General features: G+C 35.8%; 2 protein-coding genes across 2 annotated transcripts; one reads left to right on the top strand and one right to left on the bottom strand.

Moving 5' to 3' along the window:
* The first annotated feature begins 12592 nt into the window (after nt 1–12592).
* Nucleotides 12593–14603, top strand: LOC118479703 (cytochrome P450 86A8-like). The gene has a single exon (XM_035974403.1). The coding sequence runs from the start codon at nt 12893–12895 to the stop codon at nt 14504–14506; it is 1614 nt and encodes a 537-aa protein (XP_035830296.1). The 5' UTR covers nt 12593–12892; the 3' UTR covers nt 14507–14603.
* Nucleotides 14604–14734: 131 nt separating this feature from the next.
* On the bottom strand, nt 14735–21326 carry LOC110864774 (ascorbate transporter, chloroplastic). The gene is made up of 11 exons (XM_022113915.2): nt 21039–21326; nt 19448–19959; nt 19149–19256; nt 18692–18847; nt 17712–17927; nt 17420–17629; nt 16991–17128; nt 16796–16897; nt 15475–15540; nt 15207–15291; nt 14735–15129 (listed from the first exon to the last, which is right to left on the bottom strand). Exons 1-11 carry the CDS (start codon nt 21091–21093, stop codon nt 15032–15034), a joined length of 1746 nt encoding a protein of 581 aa, XP_021969607.1. The 5' UTR covers nt 21094–21326; the 3' UTR covers nt 14735–15031.
* Nucleotides 21327–21856: the final 530 nt, after the last annotated feature.

The raw sequence follows: 21856 nt of genomic DNA, 5'->3' as shown, positions 1-21856 counted from the left end.
TTACGTATGGACCTATATATATATCTATAATAATAATAAATAATGATAATAGCTGTGGTGTTGGTGAAGTTAATCGAATCGAATCAAATCAATTCAAATCGAAATCGAAAAGTGTTAACGTGTACTGATGTATAATAATAATGATGATAATAAATAAATACAAGTTTATGTACGGACAAAACTATCGCAACGCCGAAACAAAACGACGAAGGACCAGTCAATAGGCTGGGCCGGCCGAACGGCCAAGCCAGCCGATCGGTTGGGCCAGCCGATCGAACGGCCTTCCTTTCCCTCCCTTTCTTCCTCCTTGCCTATAAATAGCCATTCACTTCACTTGAACAGTGAAGTGACAGCTCTCGACCGGCCAGGACGTTTTTGCCTCTTTTTCTCTCGATTCCTCGCGATTCTTGTAAGTTTTCAACCCAAATCTTGTACTTTCTTGATCAAAACGCAATCCTACATCTTTCTATCTTTCAAATTCTAATTTTTAACCGTGAAATCAGCGGATTTGAGGTGTTCTAAGATGATGTCATCATGGTGTTCTTATGAACTTCATGTTTTGGCCTCATTTCACCAAGAACAACTCAGATCTGGAGGATTTCCACAAGATTTAACAATGTTTTTGTACAAATCTGCATTCGATCATGTGTGAAAGGACTGAAAGATGGATTTCCAACCTTCCTTCAACTCTTTTACACTCAATGCACTTAAAACCGAAGGAATCGGAGTTGTGCCGACTTTTCTACTCATTCTTAATGTTAAGTTAGTTCAAGATCTGATTTCTAGTCAAGAACGGGCGATTTTCGGGATTTACAAGGGAAAACCGTCAAAAACCGGCCAGACCTGATGGAACGGGGTGATTCCCGGCCATCAGAACAAGTCGGAAAGGTTGGGATTTCAGTTGTTTAGCACGAAAGCACACCGTCTCAGTCAAAACCACCGAAAAACCTTTGAAACTTAGTCAAAAACCTGCTGAACGAACAGGCTAACTGGTCGAACAGGCTAGCCAATCGAACAGGCTAGTCGATCGGTCATGCAAGCCGATCGGACAGCCCATTCGATCGGACAGGCTAGCCGATCGGACATGCTAGCCGATCGGACATGCTAGCCGATCGGATAGGCTAGTCGATCGGACATGCTAGCCGATCGGACAGCCCATCCGATCGAACAGCAGCCTTTCCGACCAGATTGCTGCCCAACTTCTTAACACGCTATCCAACGCTTACGCTATCGAACTGTAATCAGGGTAATTTCGGACGTGCACCCCTCAATCCAACCAAGTTGTGTTTACTAGTTAAACACCGACTGTGAGTATACTCGAATCCCTTTTTAATCATATTTTGGGTGTAACATACGTTTACAATGAATCAAGCAAATCGAATGTGTTTAATCAATCAAGCAAATCGAATGTGTTCAATCAATCAATCAATCAATCTATCACTTGCGAATGACTTATGCATAGTTACACGTGATGCTAGTATGTATGCGCTAGGACTTTTACTCGCGGAGTCCCGCCTTAACTAGTATGGATCTGTAGCACCCGACAGGGTCTAGTTTAGGTGTTCGAGCAATCGAGAATCTAAGCCGTAGAGACAAAGCTGGAGCATTAGTCTTGTAGTGCGTATGTTGTGTATCTCGTTATGTATATAGGAATTCGCAGCACTTGTTTTTATCTATTATGCTACTATCAAAACTTGTATACTCGCCAGTACCCTTCGTACTGACGTTATTTTTAACGTATGTTGCAGGTATATAAGTCGAGGTCTACATCAAATCAAGCTAGGAAGTCTAGAAACCCACATAAAATCTAGGTTGTCGGATTTGTATTGTTCGAGAGGACAAGAAATCAGTGATAACTTATGTGATTGTAATGTTGTTAGTATGGGATAACAAATGTAATAATTATTATCGCAATATAGTTGTTATGGATTCTCTTGAGCAATCTGATTCGCCTAGTTCCGTGCCCGATGATTCCGCCATCGGTTGGGGTGTGACAAAAAGCGTAATGATTCATCATTTCCATGTATTGCTGGTTTTTGTAGAGTAATTTGTGAAATCTGGTTTGGTTGGTTTTGTAGAGTAATTTGTGAAACTAGGCATGGTTGGTTTTGTACAATAATTTGTGAAAGTAGGTTTGATTGGTTTTGTAAAGTAATTTGTGAAACTAGGTATTGTTGGTATTCTAGAGTAATTTATGAAACTATGTTTAATTATTGTACTTATAGAATAATTACTCTAGTTACAAAACATAATTTGTAACGTTCCGTATTTTCCGATTCTTTTTCAATTATTTGTAATTCGAATTCTCATTTCAATCCTTGTAATTCGAGACTTGATCATTAATAAAATCGCATTTTATACCATAATTGTTCAATCATGCATACACAATACGCAAACAATAACGAAATACGCGTTTATATTTAAAACCGAGCCATACATCAAGAGTATAATTTCTCGGAATTATATTCATACTTTACGCATGCTTATACATGCCTTAAAAGCCCTAAAACATGTTACATATTGAAGATATTGCATAAAATGACAAACAACCAAACAACAAGGACTAAAATGAGATTTTTTATTTTATTTTTTGGGTCCTTATGGACCGCAAGCCAAAGGCCTTATGGTCGGCAAGGACTTGGTCTAGCAGCAGTTCGTGAAGGGCCACCACCATCACAGCCCCACCATCACATCTACCCTTCAAAGGGTCGCCACCTTCACAGTCGACCACCTACACAGCCACCATTCAAAGGTTTCTTTTCTAATTTTTTTAATTTCTACATGTTCATTAGGTGTTGTTTGTGATTTGATCTTTTCTACTATTTTCATTGTTATAAAATGCTTATTGGAAATTTTAATTCTTTGATTTAGATGTCATTCATTATTAGCACTTTTTGATTCTTTCATTTAAAAAAATGTTATTGCGTGGAATAAATGATTTATAAAAATGTTATTGTGTTTTTTATGAATATTTTTTTAGTATTGTATAACTATTATTTAAATCTGAATGTTGAAAAACTCTTGTAAGTTTAAAATATCAGTTTATTTTAGCAGCTTACAGAAGTTAAAAAAACAAACAGTCTTCTTCTTACAGACTGCAAAGGTTTGGTCCACATCTTTTGTTACAGATGTCTGCAGATGTGGTCCGCAGACTGCAAACATTTTACCTTTGAAAAAACAAATAGCACCCAAGTCTCCAATGAAACAATATTGAAAGCACTCGTCTTGGTTAACACTCACTTGGTTACTTAGCATATTAGATAGTTAGGGGCTGTTTGGAAACATCTGAATGGTTAAGTGCTGAACAAGTAAGAGGTCTGAACCATTAAGTGTTGAACCGGTAAGGGGTCTGAACCATTAAGAGCCTGTATAATGCTTAACCCTTCAGATGCAAATGTCTGACCAATTCAGATTAGAGGTCTTAACCATTCAGACTCTGTATAAATATTAACCATTCAGAGGCAAATGTCTAAACCATTCAGACATCTGCTCGTGAAACAAACAGTCTGAACCATTAAGTGCTGAACCAGTAAGAGGTCTGAACCATTAAGAGCCTCATTAAGAGGTAAACAAACAGTCCCTTAGTTATGTATTCATACTAGACTCTAAATAATCTTCAAGCCATAAAAGTGATGAAACCACACCAAGTCTCCAATGATACAATATTGGAAGCACTCGTCTTGGTTAACGCTCACTTGGTTACTTAGCATATTAGATAGTTGTTTTTGTATTCATACTTGTATTCGTGACCATCCGAATCATCTACGGGATGATTTGCGCATTGGTGAAATCTTGTGGTTAATGGATTTATCCAACTATGCTTGACAATACATAGCTAGACTAATACATGACTTATACATAATAATATATAAATAATATAAATCTCTAAAACCAAACCATGATATCAACTGTACTCATGGTTGAATGTTATATGTTAAGGTGGAAAATATCTTAATTTCGGATTCCTTAGGTTGGGCTTCTAATGGGTGACTTAGTACACATGAAAAACACAATTAACAATAGTGTCTAACTTAAGTGTCCAAAACAAGGTATGTTTTATGTACTTTCATACGCATATAATTGTCGTTTACTTTCCAATTCCAACTCATCAAACTCATACACTTTTGTTTATCCTTTTTTAGGGTAACTTGGTTATTCCATCCTCTCAAACCGCTCACTCGCATTTGTGGAACTTATCTTCGCAAACCGTAAGTATACTTGACCTATTTTTCGTTTTAATCACTACTTGGGTTGTAACATGTAAACATACTAAATTCACATACACACACATACAAACAATCTTATACAAACACTCAGTCTGTATACATGCTAAGTTAATATGCTTAATGTGAGTCCACGTTTGAAGAAACACGGAACTAATTTTAGGGTTAATTAGTTTGGTTTATGTTTCAAACATGAGGGTTAATCTTCTTTGGTTTTACTGAGCTCCGTATGATCCGATCTTCCTGCAAAACAGAACACCGTTAGCTCGTTAAGAGGGGAATATGGGGGTTTCCCTCTTAACCAGACTCCGGCATGAGAATAAGTATCTGCTTTGAGGAAATAAGTGTGTGTTAAGAATGAGAGTGAAGAGAACAGAATGAATTAACCTGTGCTTGAAGGTCCATATTTATAGCCGGAGAGGTGTAAGAAGAGATGGGCTAATGGGCCTTGGGCCGGAAGGCGACAACAGGGAATATCCTTCTTGTCTCACTGGTATCGACCGTTAGTGCCTTCTAGAAGATCTCCGGTGATGGCGCATCATGATTGGAGTCGCGTGTCCCTGTTGTCGGCCTTGTTGTCCCTCTGCCATCAGCAGGTAAGTGGAGATCATGGGGCAGGTGTCGCCGCCCCCTGATTGGTGCCACATAGGCGTCCTTGTGTACTTATTGTCCCCTGCACGTCAGACGATCGTCGAGCACGATAGAGCACAGCCTGGTGGATGCTGATTGGCTCTTTCTTCTGCCACTTGTACCTTATGTACTTTCTGAAGTGGCCTTGCGCTCTAACTCCCGCGCGACCCTTGTTGAGCACGTAACTAGCCCGCGCGGGACGTAGGTGCTGAAGGCTCTTATTCAGAATGCTAAGTATTGAATCCGATGTTCTCTCTTGTCTGGACCTCGCGCGAGGTCAGTCTTTTCTTAAGCAACCCGCGCGAGTCTAAGATTAATCAGTTTGCTAAATAAGGAGTATGGTCCAGCGCGCGACCTGACAAGGTCTGCGCGGCTTTTTGGGACCATACCCCTTCAACGTTTGACATTTCATGCTTACTATTACATCATTAACCTTGCAAACCTCCCTTAACATATATAACACTATAGGATTAGCACACCACCCGTTTGTGGTTATTGTTAACTTATACTTTACGGTCTTGTTTACTTCGGTGACAAGATTACACTCACAGTCTTATTCACTTCGGTGATAAGATTACGCTAGTGGAAACTTTGGGTTGATGTTTAATTGTGCAAGCTAGTATGTAACATGATTAGTATATACTTTAACATGTGGACTTGAGAATTAATCTTTTATATGCAACGTAGACAAAACTAGTATGCTCACTAACATTATTTGTGTTGACGGATACTTATTACACGTCTTAGGAAATTGATAATGATTCTACGAGAAATCTACTTAGGGTGGATTAGAAACTCACCAAAACTTTATTTACGTATTTTGTTTCTTAGTATGAAATTCTCACTTGTTGTACTTCTTTTCCTTGAATAATGTAACGTGTTATTCGATGAATAAAATGAAATTTGAACTTTAATATATTGTCACAATTTTAGCGTTATGTTGTCTTTGAGCAATCTATTACGTCTCGCCTCGATGTTTCCGCCATCGGTTGGGGTGTGACATAATTACTCTACTTTTAATTTGTTATTGTCCCATTGCAGCCTAATGATCAGTATGAAGACACAATAATGGATCAAACAAGAAAAGAAGTCTTTGCTAGGAACATGGACGGAATGGTATAATAATAAACCGAAAAAATTAATAGAAATCTTGTGGAGTTCATATTATACGACATGTGGAAACTTATATGGGTGGAGAGCCAAGGAAAGAAGATGTTTAGCAACAACAACTCAATGATCTCAGCACAAGTTCTTATCCAAAATAGTGTTGTTAGATCTCAACCAAGCAAGACATACTGAAACTAGTAGACAAGGCAATGGATAAAAAAAGAAAATGTTGCATTAAAAAAATAGCCTAATGAAGATCAAAGAAAGGCAAAACACCTAGAATTGTTTTGGACTAGATCACTTTTTTTTGGAACAAGATACAAAGTTTTGGTCTTTACACAATTGTACTTTACGTTGTTTGTGGAAATATTACAATTGTAGAGCATGCTTTAACCCATTAAAATAGAACGGTTTAGCACTTTAGCTTATGTGTAACCCCTTTTGAAATTACTTTTCGAATTGTACATTGTGATGTTGGTTTGTTTCAAAGTCAATTAAATGTCAATATCATGAATTTGAGCAACCAACATACATATTCATAGTTGCATGCCATGTTACATTGTGATGTTGGTTTGTTTCAAAGGTATATTCACATTGCGATGTTGGTTTGTTTCAAAGTCAACTAAATAGGAACATGCATATAGTTTGAGCAAGGAAGATGCAAAATTGCAATTGCATATCTTAATAAAAGTTATAAAAATAATTACTCTACTAGTGATTCAAACAAATTATATTGATTAAGATAATTACTCTACTACTATAATTCATCTACTAGAAGTTATTAAGATAATTACTATACTAGTTATAATTACTCTAATAGCTATAATTCCAACAATATATCTTGACAAAAAAAAAGATATATGATTGATCTAACAAATACTCTAGTTATGATTGAATAATTACTCTACAAGTTATTAAGATAATTACTCTCATGCAAATAATTATTCAACTTATGCAAATCATTATGCACCTGATGAAATAATTACTTTATCATTTATATAACCAATTATGTACTTGATAAAGATAATTACTCTAATACTTGAACTACTGTACATAAGTTATTAAAATAACTACTCTACAAAACCAACCATATCTAGTTTCACAAATTACTCTAGTTATAAACATAATTACACTAGTTATAAATATAATTACGTTAGTTATATGAAGTACAATAATTTTGTAATTACTCTACAACACTAAAAATGAATGAAAAATACTATAAGATAATGAAAATTACTAAATGAGATACGATTTCAATCACTATAGTAATTTTGTGTATAAGTACTTATATTAACAAAGAAGAAGGGATAATTACTCTACTAGAATAATTATGTAGTTACTTTACTAGATATGGGTGAGGTTCCCCTACAAAGTGTGTTTTTTCTACAAAGTGTAGGAAGTATTTTGTGCCATTGGATGTGTTTGATAAATGGTTGAGATTAGTTAGGTGGCATTTTTGTAATATTTGTGTTTTAGTTATTGATTCATTTAATAGGAGAGGGGCATTGTAGTAATTAATCGTGTTTTAAATAAAGAAACTACCATCACTTCCTTTATTCTAGCCATTTCTTTACTAATTAACCACCAATCTCTAAAATCATGGATCTAGACATCAACATGATTCAAGAACATTCAAACAATGGAGAACAATAACACTATAATCTATTCCAAAAAAATGTTCATATGTTTTTTTTTTTGCGGTCTAATCTGTTTATACTAGTATGTTATACGGAATGCAAGTTTTTATAATGGTGTGTTATACATAATCTAAGTTGTTTATATTGGTGTGTTATACTGGAGATCGAAGCTGTTTATACTGGTGTGTTATACGGAATTTAGATTGTTTATACTAGTGTGTTATACTGGCGATCAAAGTTGTTTATACTGGTGTTATACAGAATCTAAGTTGTTTATACTAGTGTGTTATACTGGCGATCGAAGCTGTTTATACTAGTGTGTTATACGAAATCTAAGTTGTTTATACTGATGTATTATATGGAATGTAAGCTGTTTATACTGGTCTGTTATACATAATGTAAGCTATTTATATTGGTGTATTATATAGAATCTAAACTATTTATACTAGTGTGTTATACGGAAATGTAAGTTGTTTACACTTGTAGCTGGTAAAACACAACGTGAATAAATCAATAACTGCTAAAGCACAACGTCAAGAATTTGTTCATGAGTGATCTCGCATGTCATGTTAATTTGTTCTGTATACGTTCTTTGTATTATAAGTAACTGACAATTTTGAATTCTTAAAAGATATGTTGTTTCCTTAAGAATCTCCTTATTTTGTTAAAGAAATAAATCTTCCATAAATAAGTTTATTTAATTACCTTTATGCCCTTTAATATAAAATCTTTAAATGCCACATGTCACACTTAGAACACTTCCTACACTTTGTAGGAAAAATGGACTTTGTAGCCAACTCCCACCCTACTAGATATAGTTATTCAACTAGAGTACTCTACTAAAATAATTATATAATTACTTAACTAGATATAGTTATTCTACTAGAGTAATTATCTGATCTGCTTCTTCTTCATCAAATACTCTGCTTCAAAATCAAGCTAGTTCAAAATCACTTTATAACTACAAATTGATTCTCAAAACCAATGCATAAGGCTCAATTGAACAATCGTATATGATTTACAAGCTTCAATAAAAAATTCAATTCATCTTATTTAGATTTGCGATTTTGAAGGAGCGTCAATTGATCAAGTATGAAGGAGGGTCAACCATTTATGTTCCAACCATCTATTTAACCATCAATTGTCTTTAAATGCCTAAACCCTCACTTCCACCGCCTCACCTAACTTTTGTCGTACCACGTTATCACCGCCGATGATTCGTTTCGCATCTCTATGCTTTTGGTGTCGGCTGCTGCCGGTGACGTTTACGTTGTCTGACGAGCTTCTGGTTAACCCTTCAGGGTTTTCAGGTTCGCTCTGTTTTGTTTTTTTGAACTTCATGATAATATGATTTTGTAACCCTTTGGGGTTTTAAGTTTTCGGTTAAGCCTTTAGGGTTTCTCGGTGGGAATGTGTTAAACCTTGTTAGATTTGTTTGATGATTTTGTGTTTTTGTTGGTTTGGTAACGAGGAGTCAACTCATGCTTTTGTGGCTTTGGTTGGTTCGGTGACGATGAGTTTATTCTCATCTGGGAATCGTTTTGCATGTACATTTTGGTTGACATCATTTTGTTGGTAAGAATGAAAATGTTTAGTTACCAAATTTTGGTGGTTCTGTGTGTTTTGGTTTTGTTTAACCCAGTTAACCTTTTTAATGTTTTAACCTTACGGTTAACTATTTATACGTTGGCTTTTGTGGGTTTCTTTGCTTTGATGACGATGAGTCTTTTCTCATCTGAGAACTGTTTTGCAAGTTCTCATGTTTGGTTATGATGATTAAGTTTTTTGATGTTATGATGTGATTTGGTATTTGTCACTTGGTCATTGTGTTTCCAGTCTATGAAGATGGCATGGGCTTCATCCAAGAAACTCGCATGCTTGATGAGGATTAGCACATGCACATATTTCAGTTTGCCCGATGCATGTCTATAACAACTGTGGTGGCTTTTATCATAAGTCGTGGCAACGTTTGTTGCAACCATGACAAAATTCTGAGTTATTACCTTTGGAATGCTATTCAATTTTCTTTTGTGAATGAGGCTATGATTTATATGTTAATTATTCCGAACCTATGGTTTACTATTATAAACCACAATATATTGTGTGTTGTCTATTTTGTTAGTTTGATGTTTTGTCATATGGCTTGGCAAACTTCGTTGCCATGACAGAATTATGAGTTGTTACCTTTGGAATGCTTTTGTGAATGAGGGTGTGATTTAGATTTTCATTATTCTGACCCTATGGTTTACTATTATAAAGCACAATATAATGTGTGTTGTTGATTTTGTTGCTTTGTGGTTTTGTCATAAAGGTTGGCAAACTTCGTTGTAGTTGGCCAGAATTATGAGTTACTTTCAAATGTTGTTTGGTTTTTGCTTTGTTAATGGCGATGTGGTTACGTATTGTTTGTAGTTAGTTTTGTCAGTTTTTGAGATTTGATTGTTGTATTGTATCCTCTTTTCTTTTCTTTTTATGCATGGTATACAAGTGTTTATTAAAGTGAGACTATCATTTGCATGTTTTTATGAGATTGGTATGCACCCAACAAGTTGACCCTATGCAATCCGATTCACCTACTTTGTGTGTACTTTGTATTGTTGGAATCATGCTTTGTTTTGTTTTGTTTTTGTATAGAGTCGTTTTCCGTTTGTCTTTCATGTTATGACCTTGGAACCGTTATGAATATAAAGATTGTTTCATGTTTTACTTACGTATATGTTTTGTTTTGTTTTGTTTTTATCGAATGTTGTCTTTTAACGAAGAAACAATCGTTTTCATACGCATCCAACATATACAGGAGATTATTCTCTCATTAGATTTTTAAAATGCCCGCTTGAAAAAAGAAACATCACTAGAAAATAATTGTCGAGCTGGAAATAGAAAAGTTGAAAAGGCAATTAAATGTTATAAGTCACATTGGTGAAGATGACATGGAGTCTCTAAAGAAAAGAAGGCAGATGAGTCGATGACCTACAAAAAGATTTTAGAGAAAGAGCATAATCACAAGATAGCGGACTAGGTAGGATAGATTATGTAGCTAACCACCTCGAGTGGGTATGCAAATTGTGAACCCGCTTAATATGTTGAAAAACATTAAAGGGCTAAAATTATCCATAATGGGCTAAGTACCCGAAAGGTTAAAAAAATGGAAAGACAAAGCTTGATAAAAATAGGAATAAACCTATAATTATTGTTCGTTTGTACGTCTGCTTTTTTCCGGTTATAAACATGACCAGTCTATATGCATTGGATTGTCGTTTGTTATAGTGTTGTAGTTTGTTATTGTTAATTGTGTCATTTTCTTTGTCTCGATCATCATTTTTTTTGTATTTAATGTATTGTTGTTACTATTTACTATTGTGTAACGCTTTCTGTCACAGCGTGGGGCGCTTCATACTGGTTTGTATAAAGTGTTAAATCAAATGACCTAAATGGAATAATTATATCTTTGATAATATTTAGTTACTTTTTTTCACATGTACCTTGTATTTCATATAAATTTTGAAAAATATAATCATTAAACATTAAACAATAATCATATTTCATAACCATTATATATATATATATATATATATATATATATATATTGATTTCGAAGGACGATGAATAGTAAGTTTAATTTTATAATAATATATACTTTTTTATTGTTTTATTATTTTATTATTTAATATATTATAATAGTTTATTATTATATTTACTTTTAATAATATTTTTTTAAACATCTATTTCCTTTACCTTTTGTTTAATAATTGTTTTTTTTTCTTTTTTTAACATATATTAATTTATCGATTAATTTGATACTTCTTTAATAAGTTACGTTTATAACTTTTTTCCAAAAATTAAGTACTTAGTTGTGCTTGATTTCTTTCCCTGACATTCCGTTACAAGATTTATTAAAACAAGTTTATACTTAAAATAAAGTATTTATTTGGTATCATAAAACGGTACGATGATAAACTAAAGTTTTAATGGTTTGAATTTCTAAACAACATGCTTTATTTTCAAGTCATGTTTGCTTTACATTATCATTTGCTCGGTTTCGTCGCAACGCGCGATATAAAATAACTAGTTCTATTTAGATCACCAAGTATTTATCATTTAAAAAAAACTCATAGCAATGGAATAATATTTAATTTGAGTAACTTTTAATCTTTTATAGTTTTAAGAAATGTTTGATGCAAACTACAAAAGGGCATGTGTCCCGATTGTTGAGTGTTATGTGTCTTTTATGTCCAAGGCTTGATGCAAACTACTATCGAGTCGGGGATCTTACTGAAGCATTCTCTCTATATTCTATGAGGTAAAGGTTGTATACATCTTACTGTTCTCAAATCCTACCTTAATTTTCCTATTGGTAAGATTTACTGACTGTGATTTATTAAGTATGATGATATAGTAGTTAAGAAATGTCTGAATAAGTTTAGTCAAACATTTTTATTACAATCAATACAAAGATATTGGTTTAAACACTTAAACTAAAATAGTCAACGCGTTTTTCACATCTACACAATAATGTTACAAATATTACATTTGAATTTTGATCACCAACATCCTTATATTGATGTTTAGTCAACTAGTTTAATAATTAACTGATACATCTGTACCTATTTTGGTCCATAAATCTTTACATCCATACATAGTTTGTTCACTGTAGCATTTACTATTTATCTCTCTCACACACACTAATTTCGTGGTTTTCTTCTCAACAGAAACTGGACTCATTAAATCTCCTTCTCTCTATTGAAAGAAAGACAATAAATTCATCCAGCTCCACACCACTACTGCATTAGTTGTAGAGAGAGAAATAAAAATAATATAAATATATTGATAGTGATATTTATGAGTTTAACTGGTTTTTTGATGAAATTTTCCTTTAAAAAAAAAAAAAAAAAAAAAAAAAAAAAAAAAAAAACTGGTTTTTTGATTTTGTTTTGAATTGATATCTCCCTTTCCACAACGACCTCTGTTTTTGCATTAATGACTGACTATTCATATCAAATTGCTCAAAGTAGTAGGAAATAGTCAAACACCCAGCAATTTATTTCTATCTTCTCTTGTTATATTCTTCTTATATAAATCACACCTCTGTTACCCCTCATTTGTGCTCATCTCTCTCTCTCTCTCTCTTCCCCTGTTTCTCTTTGTTCTTGAAGCTTTCTCTCTCTAAAACTACTTTTTTTTTCAAGTTTGAGAAAGTTTGAAGTGAAATCTGATCTGGGTCTTGTTGATTTTCTTTAAAAAAAAAAAGTTTTTCTTTTTGAAGAATTTTGGCGGGAAAAAGGTGATAGATACAGGATGGATGTATCTATAGCTTTGTTGTTGTTTACTGGTGTGACAGCTTATCTAATGTGGTTCACCTTCATGTGTCGGTCATTAAAGGGCCCACGTGTATGGGCTTTATTCGGCAGTCTACCGGGCCTGATCGAGAATTCGGATCGGTTGCACGACTGGATTGCTGATAATCTCCGGGCCTGTAACGGGACTTACCAGACGTGTATCTGTGCAGTCCCGTTTCTGGCCCGGAAACAAGGACTGGTGACGGTCACTTGTGACCCAAAGAATCTTGAACACATACTTAAAACCCGATTCGATAATTACCCGAAAGGCCCAACTTGGCAAGCTGTTTTCCATGATCTGTTGGGGAAAGGGATCTTTAACTCGGATGGTAACACGTGGCTTCTCCAAAGGAAGACGGCCGCACTTGAGTTTACCACACGAACCCTTCGACAAGCCATGGCTCGATGGGTGACTCGAGCCATCAAGAATCGGTTTTGTCCGATTTTGGAATGGGCTCAAGTCAAGGGTGAGCCCGTAGATCTGCAAGATCTTTTGCTACGGATCACCTTTGACAATATTTGTGGTTTGACTTTCGGGAAAGACCCTCAAACGTTAGCCCCAGAGTTGCCCGACAATAGCTTTGCATTGGCTTTTGATCGGGCAACTGAGGCTTCGTTACAACGGTTTATTTTCCCAGAAGTTATTTGGAAAATGAAGAGGTGGCTTCGGCTTGGCTTGGAGGTCAACTTGAGCCGAAGCCTTGTACATGTGGAAGAGTACTTGTCCGGCATCATCAGTACACGTAGGCATGAACTGTCCAATCAGCTTAAAGATGGAAGCTTACATGATGACCTGTTATCAAGGTTTATGAGGATGAAAGAATCATATTCTGACAAGTTCTTGCAACACGTGGCACTTAACTTCATCCTAGCTGGACGTGACACGTCATCGGTCGCTATGAGCTGGTTTTTCTGGTTGGTGATTCAAAACCCAAAGGTTGAAGAAAAAATCCTAAAGGAAATATGTAGGGTGTTGTTGGAGACACGTGGCGATGACGTGGAGAAATGGCTCGACGAGCCATTAGGGTTCGACGAGGTGGACCAATTGGTTTATTTGAAGGCGGCATTGTCTGAAACTCTTCGGCTATATCCGTCAGTGCCAGAGGACTCAAAACATGTGGTTTCGGATGATGTGTTGCCGGATGGAACTTTTGTTCCAGCCGGATCATCGGTTACTTATTCAATATATTCTGCAGGTAGAATGAAGTCGACTTGGGGTGAAGACTGTCTCGAGTATCGGCCAGAGAGGTGGTTGTCACCAGACGGTACAAAATGCATAAGATACGATTCGTATCGATTCGTTGCATTTAACGCGGGACCAAGAATATGTCTAGGGAAAGATTTGGCTTTTTTGCAAATGAAGTCCATAGCGGCGGCAGTGCTGCTCCGCCACCGTCTTGCGGTGGTGCCAGGACACAAAGTGGAGCAAAAGATGTCATTGACATTGTTCATGAAGTATGGGCTAAAAGTCAATGTGTTTGAAAGGGATTTGAGGCCAATCATGGATAGTGTGAAGGGGGCCAGGGTGGCAACTAGCGGCGGTGCAGCGACAACAGCAGTTGGGGTTGTTTAATAGAAGCTTTAATTTTGGTTGTTGAGTCGATTTTTATAGATATAAAGTATGATGAAGTAGGTTGAATTTTGAATACCATTAATTTTATATTTTGGGTCAGGTCAGGTCAAATTTATGAAATTCAATATTGTGGGTACATTTTCATTTATCATTGTGCTATTATATTATTGATTCAGATTCAGATTCCTTTATTGGAAAATAAATAGTAACAGTACACATTTTTTACCATTCTCATAAAACTATATATAAAATATAAACATTACATTATACAACAACATATCACGTGTAAAATGTAAAGTGTAAACAAGTTAAGAATGCAAAATACTTTCGACTTGCAAAATACTTTCGACAATAATTGTTTAGAAGACGAAAAATTAAATTAAATGGGCTGACTAGTTACAGCCCCAACCCGCCCTACCTGGAGATCAGCCCGTTGCACCGAGGATACTTGAGCCTCATACTAGGGCCCGATTGGGTGAATGCGGTTTTACCTTTTGATTATCTACTTTCTCTAATGTGGTATATTCAATCAAGAATTTTCTCACCGGTAGAAAAGAGGTTCCAAACAAGAGTTCCAATGATGTACAAAACAACAGCCACTTTGAACACATCATCCCAGGAACCTGCCACGTATGATTGGTTAAGTGTAAATAGTAGAGATGAAAACGGGTCGGGTATGGGGCGGGTTTTATGATCGTACCATTCTGCAATATATAGCCTGTTGCAGCTGTACCGAAAACTCCAGCAAGTACTCCAGCTGTGTTTGACAACCCCAACAACACTCCCTGTAGTACGAAGATAAAAATAAAACCTTTCTTTTAGCTTCACACAAGCGGGTTACATTCTTTATATCAAAAAACTAAGTAGCTAACCATGCCGTATTTAGGTAGCAAATATAAAGGAAGCTATAACCGCATTGGCGACTTTTATATTATGGATGAAGAAATGCTAGAAGAGGAAGTACAAACCGCGTAACGGGGCCCAATGTCTTGGTGATTGGAGTAGAGGCCAGACTGTGAGAAAGCATCAGATCCCTGGGAAGATGGACATAATTGTATTAGTGAAACTTTTGGCTGTTGAAAGCTAGAAAAAAAGAGTAAATTGCCATTTTAGTCCCTGAGGTTTGGTCCAAATTGCCATTTTAGTACAAATAGTTTTATTTTCTCCTCTGGGTCCCTGACTTTTCCATTTTCTTGCCATTTTGATCACATTGCCTAACTCAGTCTAAAAATCTGGTTAAACCAGGGGTATTTTTGGAATAACTGTTGCGTAGTGATAACCAGGGGTAGTTTACAACATAATTTATAAACCTCATAATAATTCAATGCCAAAAATACCCCTGATTATAACCTGGTTTTTAGACTAAGTTAGACAATGTGATCAAAATGGCAAGAAAAAGGAAAAGTCAGGGACCCAGAGGAGAAAAAAAACTATTTGGACTAAAATGACAATTTGGACAAAAACTCAGGGACTAAAATGGCAATTTACACTAAAAAAATATTAAGAGTAAAATGTCATTTCCGTCCCTGAGGTTTAGCCTGTTTTGCGACTTTCGTCCAAAGGTTTGTTTTTCCGCATCTGGATCCAAAAGGTTTGAAATCTTGCCATTTTCGTCCGACTCGTGAACTCCATCCATTTTTCCACGTTAAATGATGGGCGTTTCCGCCTTTTCAGACTTTTTTTATTAAAATAAAAAAACACTATAAGAAATAAAGATCCACCTCTCTTGATTTTCTCCCCACCCAAACCCTTTAATCATCACAAAAAACGCCTAAAAAGACAAAAATGCCCATGACTTAACATTAAAAAATGGATGGAGTTAACGAGTCGGATGAAAATGGCAAGATTTCAAACCTTTTGGATCCAGATGTGGAAAAACAAACCTTTGGATGAAAAGTAGCCAAACCTCAGGGATGAAAATGACATTTTACTCAAAAAATAATTAAAAAAAAACTAATCTTCTTGATTATTCTGTGAAAATATGTATATTACCCCAGGGAAATATATCTTTGTATCAATTAAATAGACCCTATTGGATGACTAGTTGACTACAAAGCAATAATCTCTTAGCTTTGTGTGACACAATATGTACTTTTATCTTATTCGCAAGGACAATATATGTTATACGCCACCCAAATATATAAAAGGTTACACTAAGACTATCCAAAATCCAAATATCAAAATAACATTATAGGCCACCCAAGCATCAATTTGATTTCATTTATGTCAATTTCGGGCATAAACTTGTGGGAAATTATAAAACAACAAAGGGGTTATGGTAAGTCAGACCTGACTGCAAGCCATACAAAGCACTGCCATAGCAGGCGTCTTGACGTGACTCAGTTGAGTAAGAAAGAAAGCTGGGCCCAAGAATCCAATTGATTGCATTATCTACAAGGTTCACAATACCAGTGGACTGCTGGTTCATATATGGAGGGTAATTATGTCATTAATGCATTTGCAAAAACCAGTATAGCTAGTTACCTTACGAACGTTAGTGACTGATACACCTCTACTAACAAGTGTGTCGGCAATCCAACCTCCTATGTTGGCAAAGACAGCCATAGTCAACCATGGCAATACACATAATAATCCAGATTCAGTAAGGTTAAACTTCAACACCTGAAAAAATATAACCAAATGTGCTTATCTTAGTTCATCTGAAAACATATAATTTTGTTCAACCCGCCATATTAATCAAATTCGTCCAACAAAACAAAGTATACTTACGTGTCAGTTGGGGACAAAAAAAAAAACTATAATTACCAGAAGGGACCAACAAGTCAAGTAGGTTGCTAATATATTTGTAATATTATAGATGAAAAAAAAAAAAAAAAAAAAAAAAACCCTTTTAATAGAACTATATAGGAAGCATAAAGAGAGACAAAGGAATCATGTAACTTTATGTAATACCTGGTTATAGTAGGTAGGCATCCATGTTAAAAGAATAAATGTTCCCCAATTATGGCAGAAATGGGACACAATGAGAGCCCATACAGGTGCTTTCGATAATATAAGTTTCCACGGAATGGAAGTGACGGGTTCCTTTGCGATGCTACCACCCAAAATATGCTTCTTTTCCTCTTCACTAAGCTCAGGGTCCTCACCTGGTGAACTATGAGCCTAGAAGAAGGTCAAACAAATAACCTGTGCCATTAAACAAATAACGCGTAGCACTAAAGGTTTTGTGTGAGGGAAAACTTACTTTGCTTAGCCAAAAGGCAAACCACAAACTTCCAAGGGAACCGAATGAGTAAAACACAGATGGCCATGCAAACTTCTGGATCAAGATTGGAGAAAAGGCTAACCCTATCACCGAGCCTAGATACATTCCGCTATATACCAGTGCCAGTGACCTACTTCTCTCTGAGACAGGAATCCACTTGCTAAGTATGTTATTCATAGCAGGCATCGCAACACCCTGTCACAAAAAGGCGGCTCATTTAAGGTTAGTCTAAGAAATTAAAAAGTGAGCAAAGCAGGAATTATTAATATAACGAAAGAGTGTGTCTTACGAATAGTGCCTAAGACACAACCTCTATTTTTTTATTGTTTTTCTTTACCAAATTTACAACAATGCCATTCTTTTTGTGTATTCAACCCTTCAACTTTTAGTATTGCCACTTACACCCCCTCAGCTTTCTAAAAACTTTGTAAAATGTCATTTTGACCCCCCCTCGAGTTTTACGTGCTTGTTTATATGTGTGTTTTTTGTTGGTCTACATTTTGTTCGAAAACGAGTCGGGTCAAATATAATACGTTTTCACTAGGCGGTATAAATTCGAGTTAATTTACGTTTCGAATCCGCCGCAATGTGTGGTACCATTCTTTAACGTAGAAAAAACACTATTTTCTTGCGTGCTTATTTTTAAGTACGTTCCGTTATAAATCCAAGTTGGTTTACGTTTCGACGTAAATTTTCTTGGTAATGAGTCGGGTCAAATACAATACGTTTTCGTGCTTATTTTCATGTGCGTTTTCAGTTGATCTACATTTTGACATAAATTTTGTTTGAAAACGAGTCGGGTCAAATATTTGACGGTACAAGTTCGAGTTACTTTAAGTTTCGACGCCGCGGCGGCGGCGTCGGGTCAAAATACAAGTTAGATGTTAAATTGAAGAATCAGTGATAAATAGTGCAAAAACCTGGAGCAAACAGACGTTATAGCAAAATCAGTTACGAACCTCGCCAATCCCCATGAAGGCACGCATGACAAGTAAGAAAGGAAGTCCAATTTTGGCAGCAATGGGTGTCAAAACGGTTGCAATTGACCACCAGATAACCCCAAAACCTAGTACTTGCTTACCACCAATTTTGTCTGCCCATATACCACCAACAATCTACTACCATAAAAACAATAAACAAAAACAGTAAAATCTTGTTAAATCTCAGTTGGGTAAGAAGAAAACACGTGTAAGCAAGTACCACAGTCTTTACAGATAGACAGCATGATCATATGAGCAAATAAATGGCATGGAAAAAAGATAAGTTCATATTTTGTGATTCCTTGCAAGGATGCCAAAACATATAATAAACTTCGTGATAAAAAATAAATAAAAAAAGACTACCACAATTTAGAAACAACTGATCACCTACAAGAACAACCACTTTATCTCAAACTTGTTAAAGAGCAAAACCAACCTGAGTGAGTAAATAGCCCCAGAAGAAAGAAGATTGAATAAGACCCACGGTAGCACTGTTCCAATTAAACTCCTTTGACATTGGTAGTATTGCTATGCTCATATTCACCTGAAGGTAGTATAGACATAAGCAGTAAGTATTATTTCTAACAAAAGGAAAGAAGACTTAAACACATAAAATTATTCAGTATCCAGTTACATAAGGGACCCACATGTAACTTGGACTAATATTAGACTTGAGAGGTTTAGTAAAAATGGTTAATAAGATACGAATATAATAGAAAGTTAGAAACAACTTACACGGTCCATATTGCATAGCAGAAACGCAGAAAAACAAAGCAGCACTATCACCCAACGTTTTGGAAACTGCTCCCACCAGGGTTTTGTTTCACCGATCAGAACCACCTCACTTGCTCCTCCATCTGATGATACACGTGGCTGCAGAGTTTGACTATTAGATATACTGGTGTTCTTTAGCTGTACCGGTTTAATCCAATTGTAGCTCTCAGAAGGTAAAGAGACAGAACATCTGCATATTCCTTTTACTCTTTGCCTATGATTTGTCATATGGAACTTTTTGTTTTCTCCAGCATATAAGATCATTGCTCTGGATCTCAACGCGTTACCAGCAACAGGATCAAGACCATGAGAAGATATGGTATTCATGGTCATGTATCCAGAAACAAAGTATATCTTCTTTAAACTGTGTATATTTTCCGAATAAGTGTTCCTATGCACATATTGTGCATAAGAAAAACTTAACTTCTCTGCTCCCTGATGTGCAGTAACTTGTTCAAGTTGATAAATTTTACCTGAAATAAATGATCAAAGAAGGATTGGCATAATATTCAAAGGGATTATTAACGAGCTTTAACCATATATTAAGCATGTTACTATTATGAAATAAGTAATAAAATAATCCTGCTCTAATTACAAACACAAAATTTCTGCAGCAAAACTAACATAAAAATAGTGAGAAACTCAAGCGCCAACGGCACCATGTTATTATTATGAAACAAGTAACATTCAATATCTCAAAATGTGAAGAGTTCGTCTTTCCAATAAATAATAAAGTCCTAATGGCACCATGTTATTATTATGAAATAAATAACATCCAATATCTCAAAATGTGAAGAACTCGTCTTTCCAATAAATAATTAAGTCCTACAACGGTGAGGATGAATAAAATCCAAGCAACAAACAAATAAAAAGTGAGTTACAATTCAAGTTCCAGAAGCCAAATAGCATGCTCCGTTATGTTTAACGTATCAAGAATACAATTCTACCTAGTTTCAACAACAAATTCTTATAAGAAATAACGCGCCCAGAAAGTGTAGTCAACTCAATAAGAAAATCCTCAACATTCACACTACATTAAAAGCATCAAACCGAACAAAAAAAAACCACAAAAACAGACATCACAAACCAAACCAAAGCAACACAATAACAGCGGAAAACGATATGAACGCACACAAGCTGATGAAAGAAGTCAAGTGAAATTACGGCGCCTATGGCTATTGTCGACCGAATAATCTATACATAAAGCTCGAGTTAGAAGAACATACATCATAACTACACCACAATCTCTCCATCGTGTTATTTACAAGAATCAGAGTAACAAAAATCTAGATGTACAATTACAATGACATCAAACTCATCCTGGAGGTGAACACACGAAGAATTCGTCTTATTAACAACATTCAGCCCTAATTAACAACAATATAACTCTAGAAAGTAACCTAAACTGTCACAGAAAGTGTAACTGAAACGGTATCAAAGTCCTAATAAGCATAAAACCTAATAACAATCAGCAATCTCAAATTACGAATGCTAAAAATGCAGACAAGTAGAGAACAAAAACGGCAGTTGTGGATATTATTATTGTTATTACCTGAGGTGATCGGAGAAGTGAAGTTCCGGTGAGAAATAGCGGCTCCGATGGCCATTGTGGACCAGACAGATAATTAAGAAACAGCTGGAGTTGCGATATTATGTAGTGGATTTACGCCATAATTTCACTTACTCGCTTCTCTCTCTCTCTCTCTAGATTTTAGAGTGAGAAGAAGAGGATAAACCCTACAGAAGAGATGTTCTTCATAAAAAATAAATTGAAAATTGTTTTTGTTTAATATTTTCTGGTATTTGAAAAAGTGGAAACCATGATATTAACAAGAGGCTCAGGTTGCGGACAAGTTGCGGATACGATACAGACATACAAATTGGTAGTCGGTGGGAAACATCAAATCAGGTGCAGCTTGTTTCTTTTAAGAGGTAAAATATATTCATTATGCGGATCACTTCTGAGGCATACATAGAAGAAAAGGTGGATCAAATATATGCGGTCTATAATAGGAATGTTGTTTGTTTTTTAATGTATACAGACTTCTAAAATAAAATGGTGGAGGTGCTGGACGGTGATGGTGGTAGACGGTGGTGAACAGTGGTGGTGGTGGGTGGTGGACGGTGGTGGTGATGGACGGTAGCGGGTGGTGGACTGTGGTGGTGGACTGTGGTGGTGAATTGTGGTGGTGGTGATGGGCGGTGCTGGTGGTGGTGGTGGTGGGTGGTGGTGGTGTTTAACTCTCCGCAAACCTTAAGCTTATAATATCTTAGAAGTGGTTGGGACAAGTTTGCACTAAGAAGAGCTCATGCAGACGTTTGTTAATGAAACGTCTTCGAAAAAACAAACAGTCTGCGCGTAGCAATATC

The sequence above is a fragment of the Helianthus annuus genome, chromosome 6 (assembly GCF_002127325.2).
Source record: "Helianthus annuus cultivar XRQ/B chromosome 6, HanXRQr2.0-SUNRISE, whole genome shotgun sequence".
Taxonomy (NCBI): Eukaryota; Viridiplantae; Streptophyta; class Magnoliopsida; order Asterales; family Asteraceae; genus Helianthus; species Helianthus annuus.
Note: the sequence above shows the minus strand (reverse complement) of the source record. Positions and strands in the feature narration are given on the sequence as shown.

Bases quoted from the DNA above. Each gene is read 5' to 3' on its own strand.
- LOC118479703 (XM_035974403.1), top strand. From the start codon at position 12,893: ATGGATGTATCTATAGCTTTGTTGTTGTTTACTGGTGTGACAGCTTAT.
- LOC110864774 (XM_022113915.2), bottom strand. From the start codon at position 21,093: ATGGCCATCGGAGCCGCTATTTCTCACCGGAACTTCACTTCTCCGATC. The intron at 19,257-19,447 runs GTAAGTTGTTTC...TACTACCTTCAG, and splicing joins TGCTATGCAATATGGACCGT to GTGAATATGAGCATAGCAAT. The intron at 15,292-15,474 runs GTTTGTACTTCC...TTCGTACTACAG, and splicing joins ACATTGGGCCCCGTTACGCG to GGAGTGTTGTTGGGGTTGTC.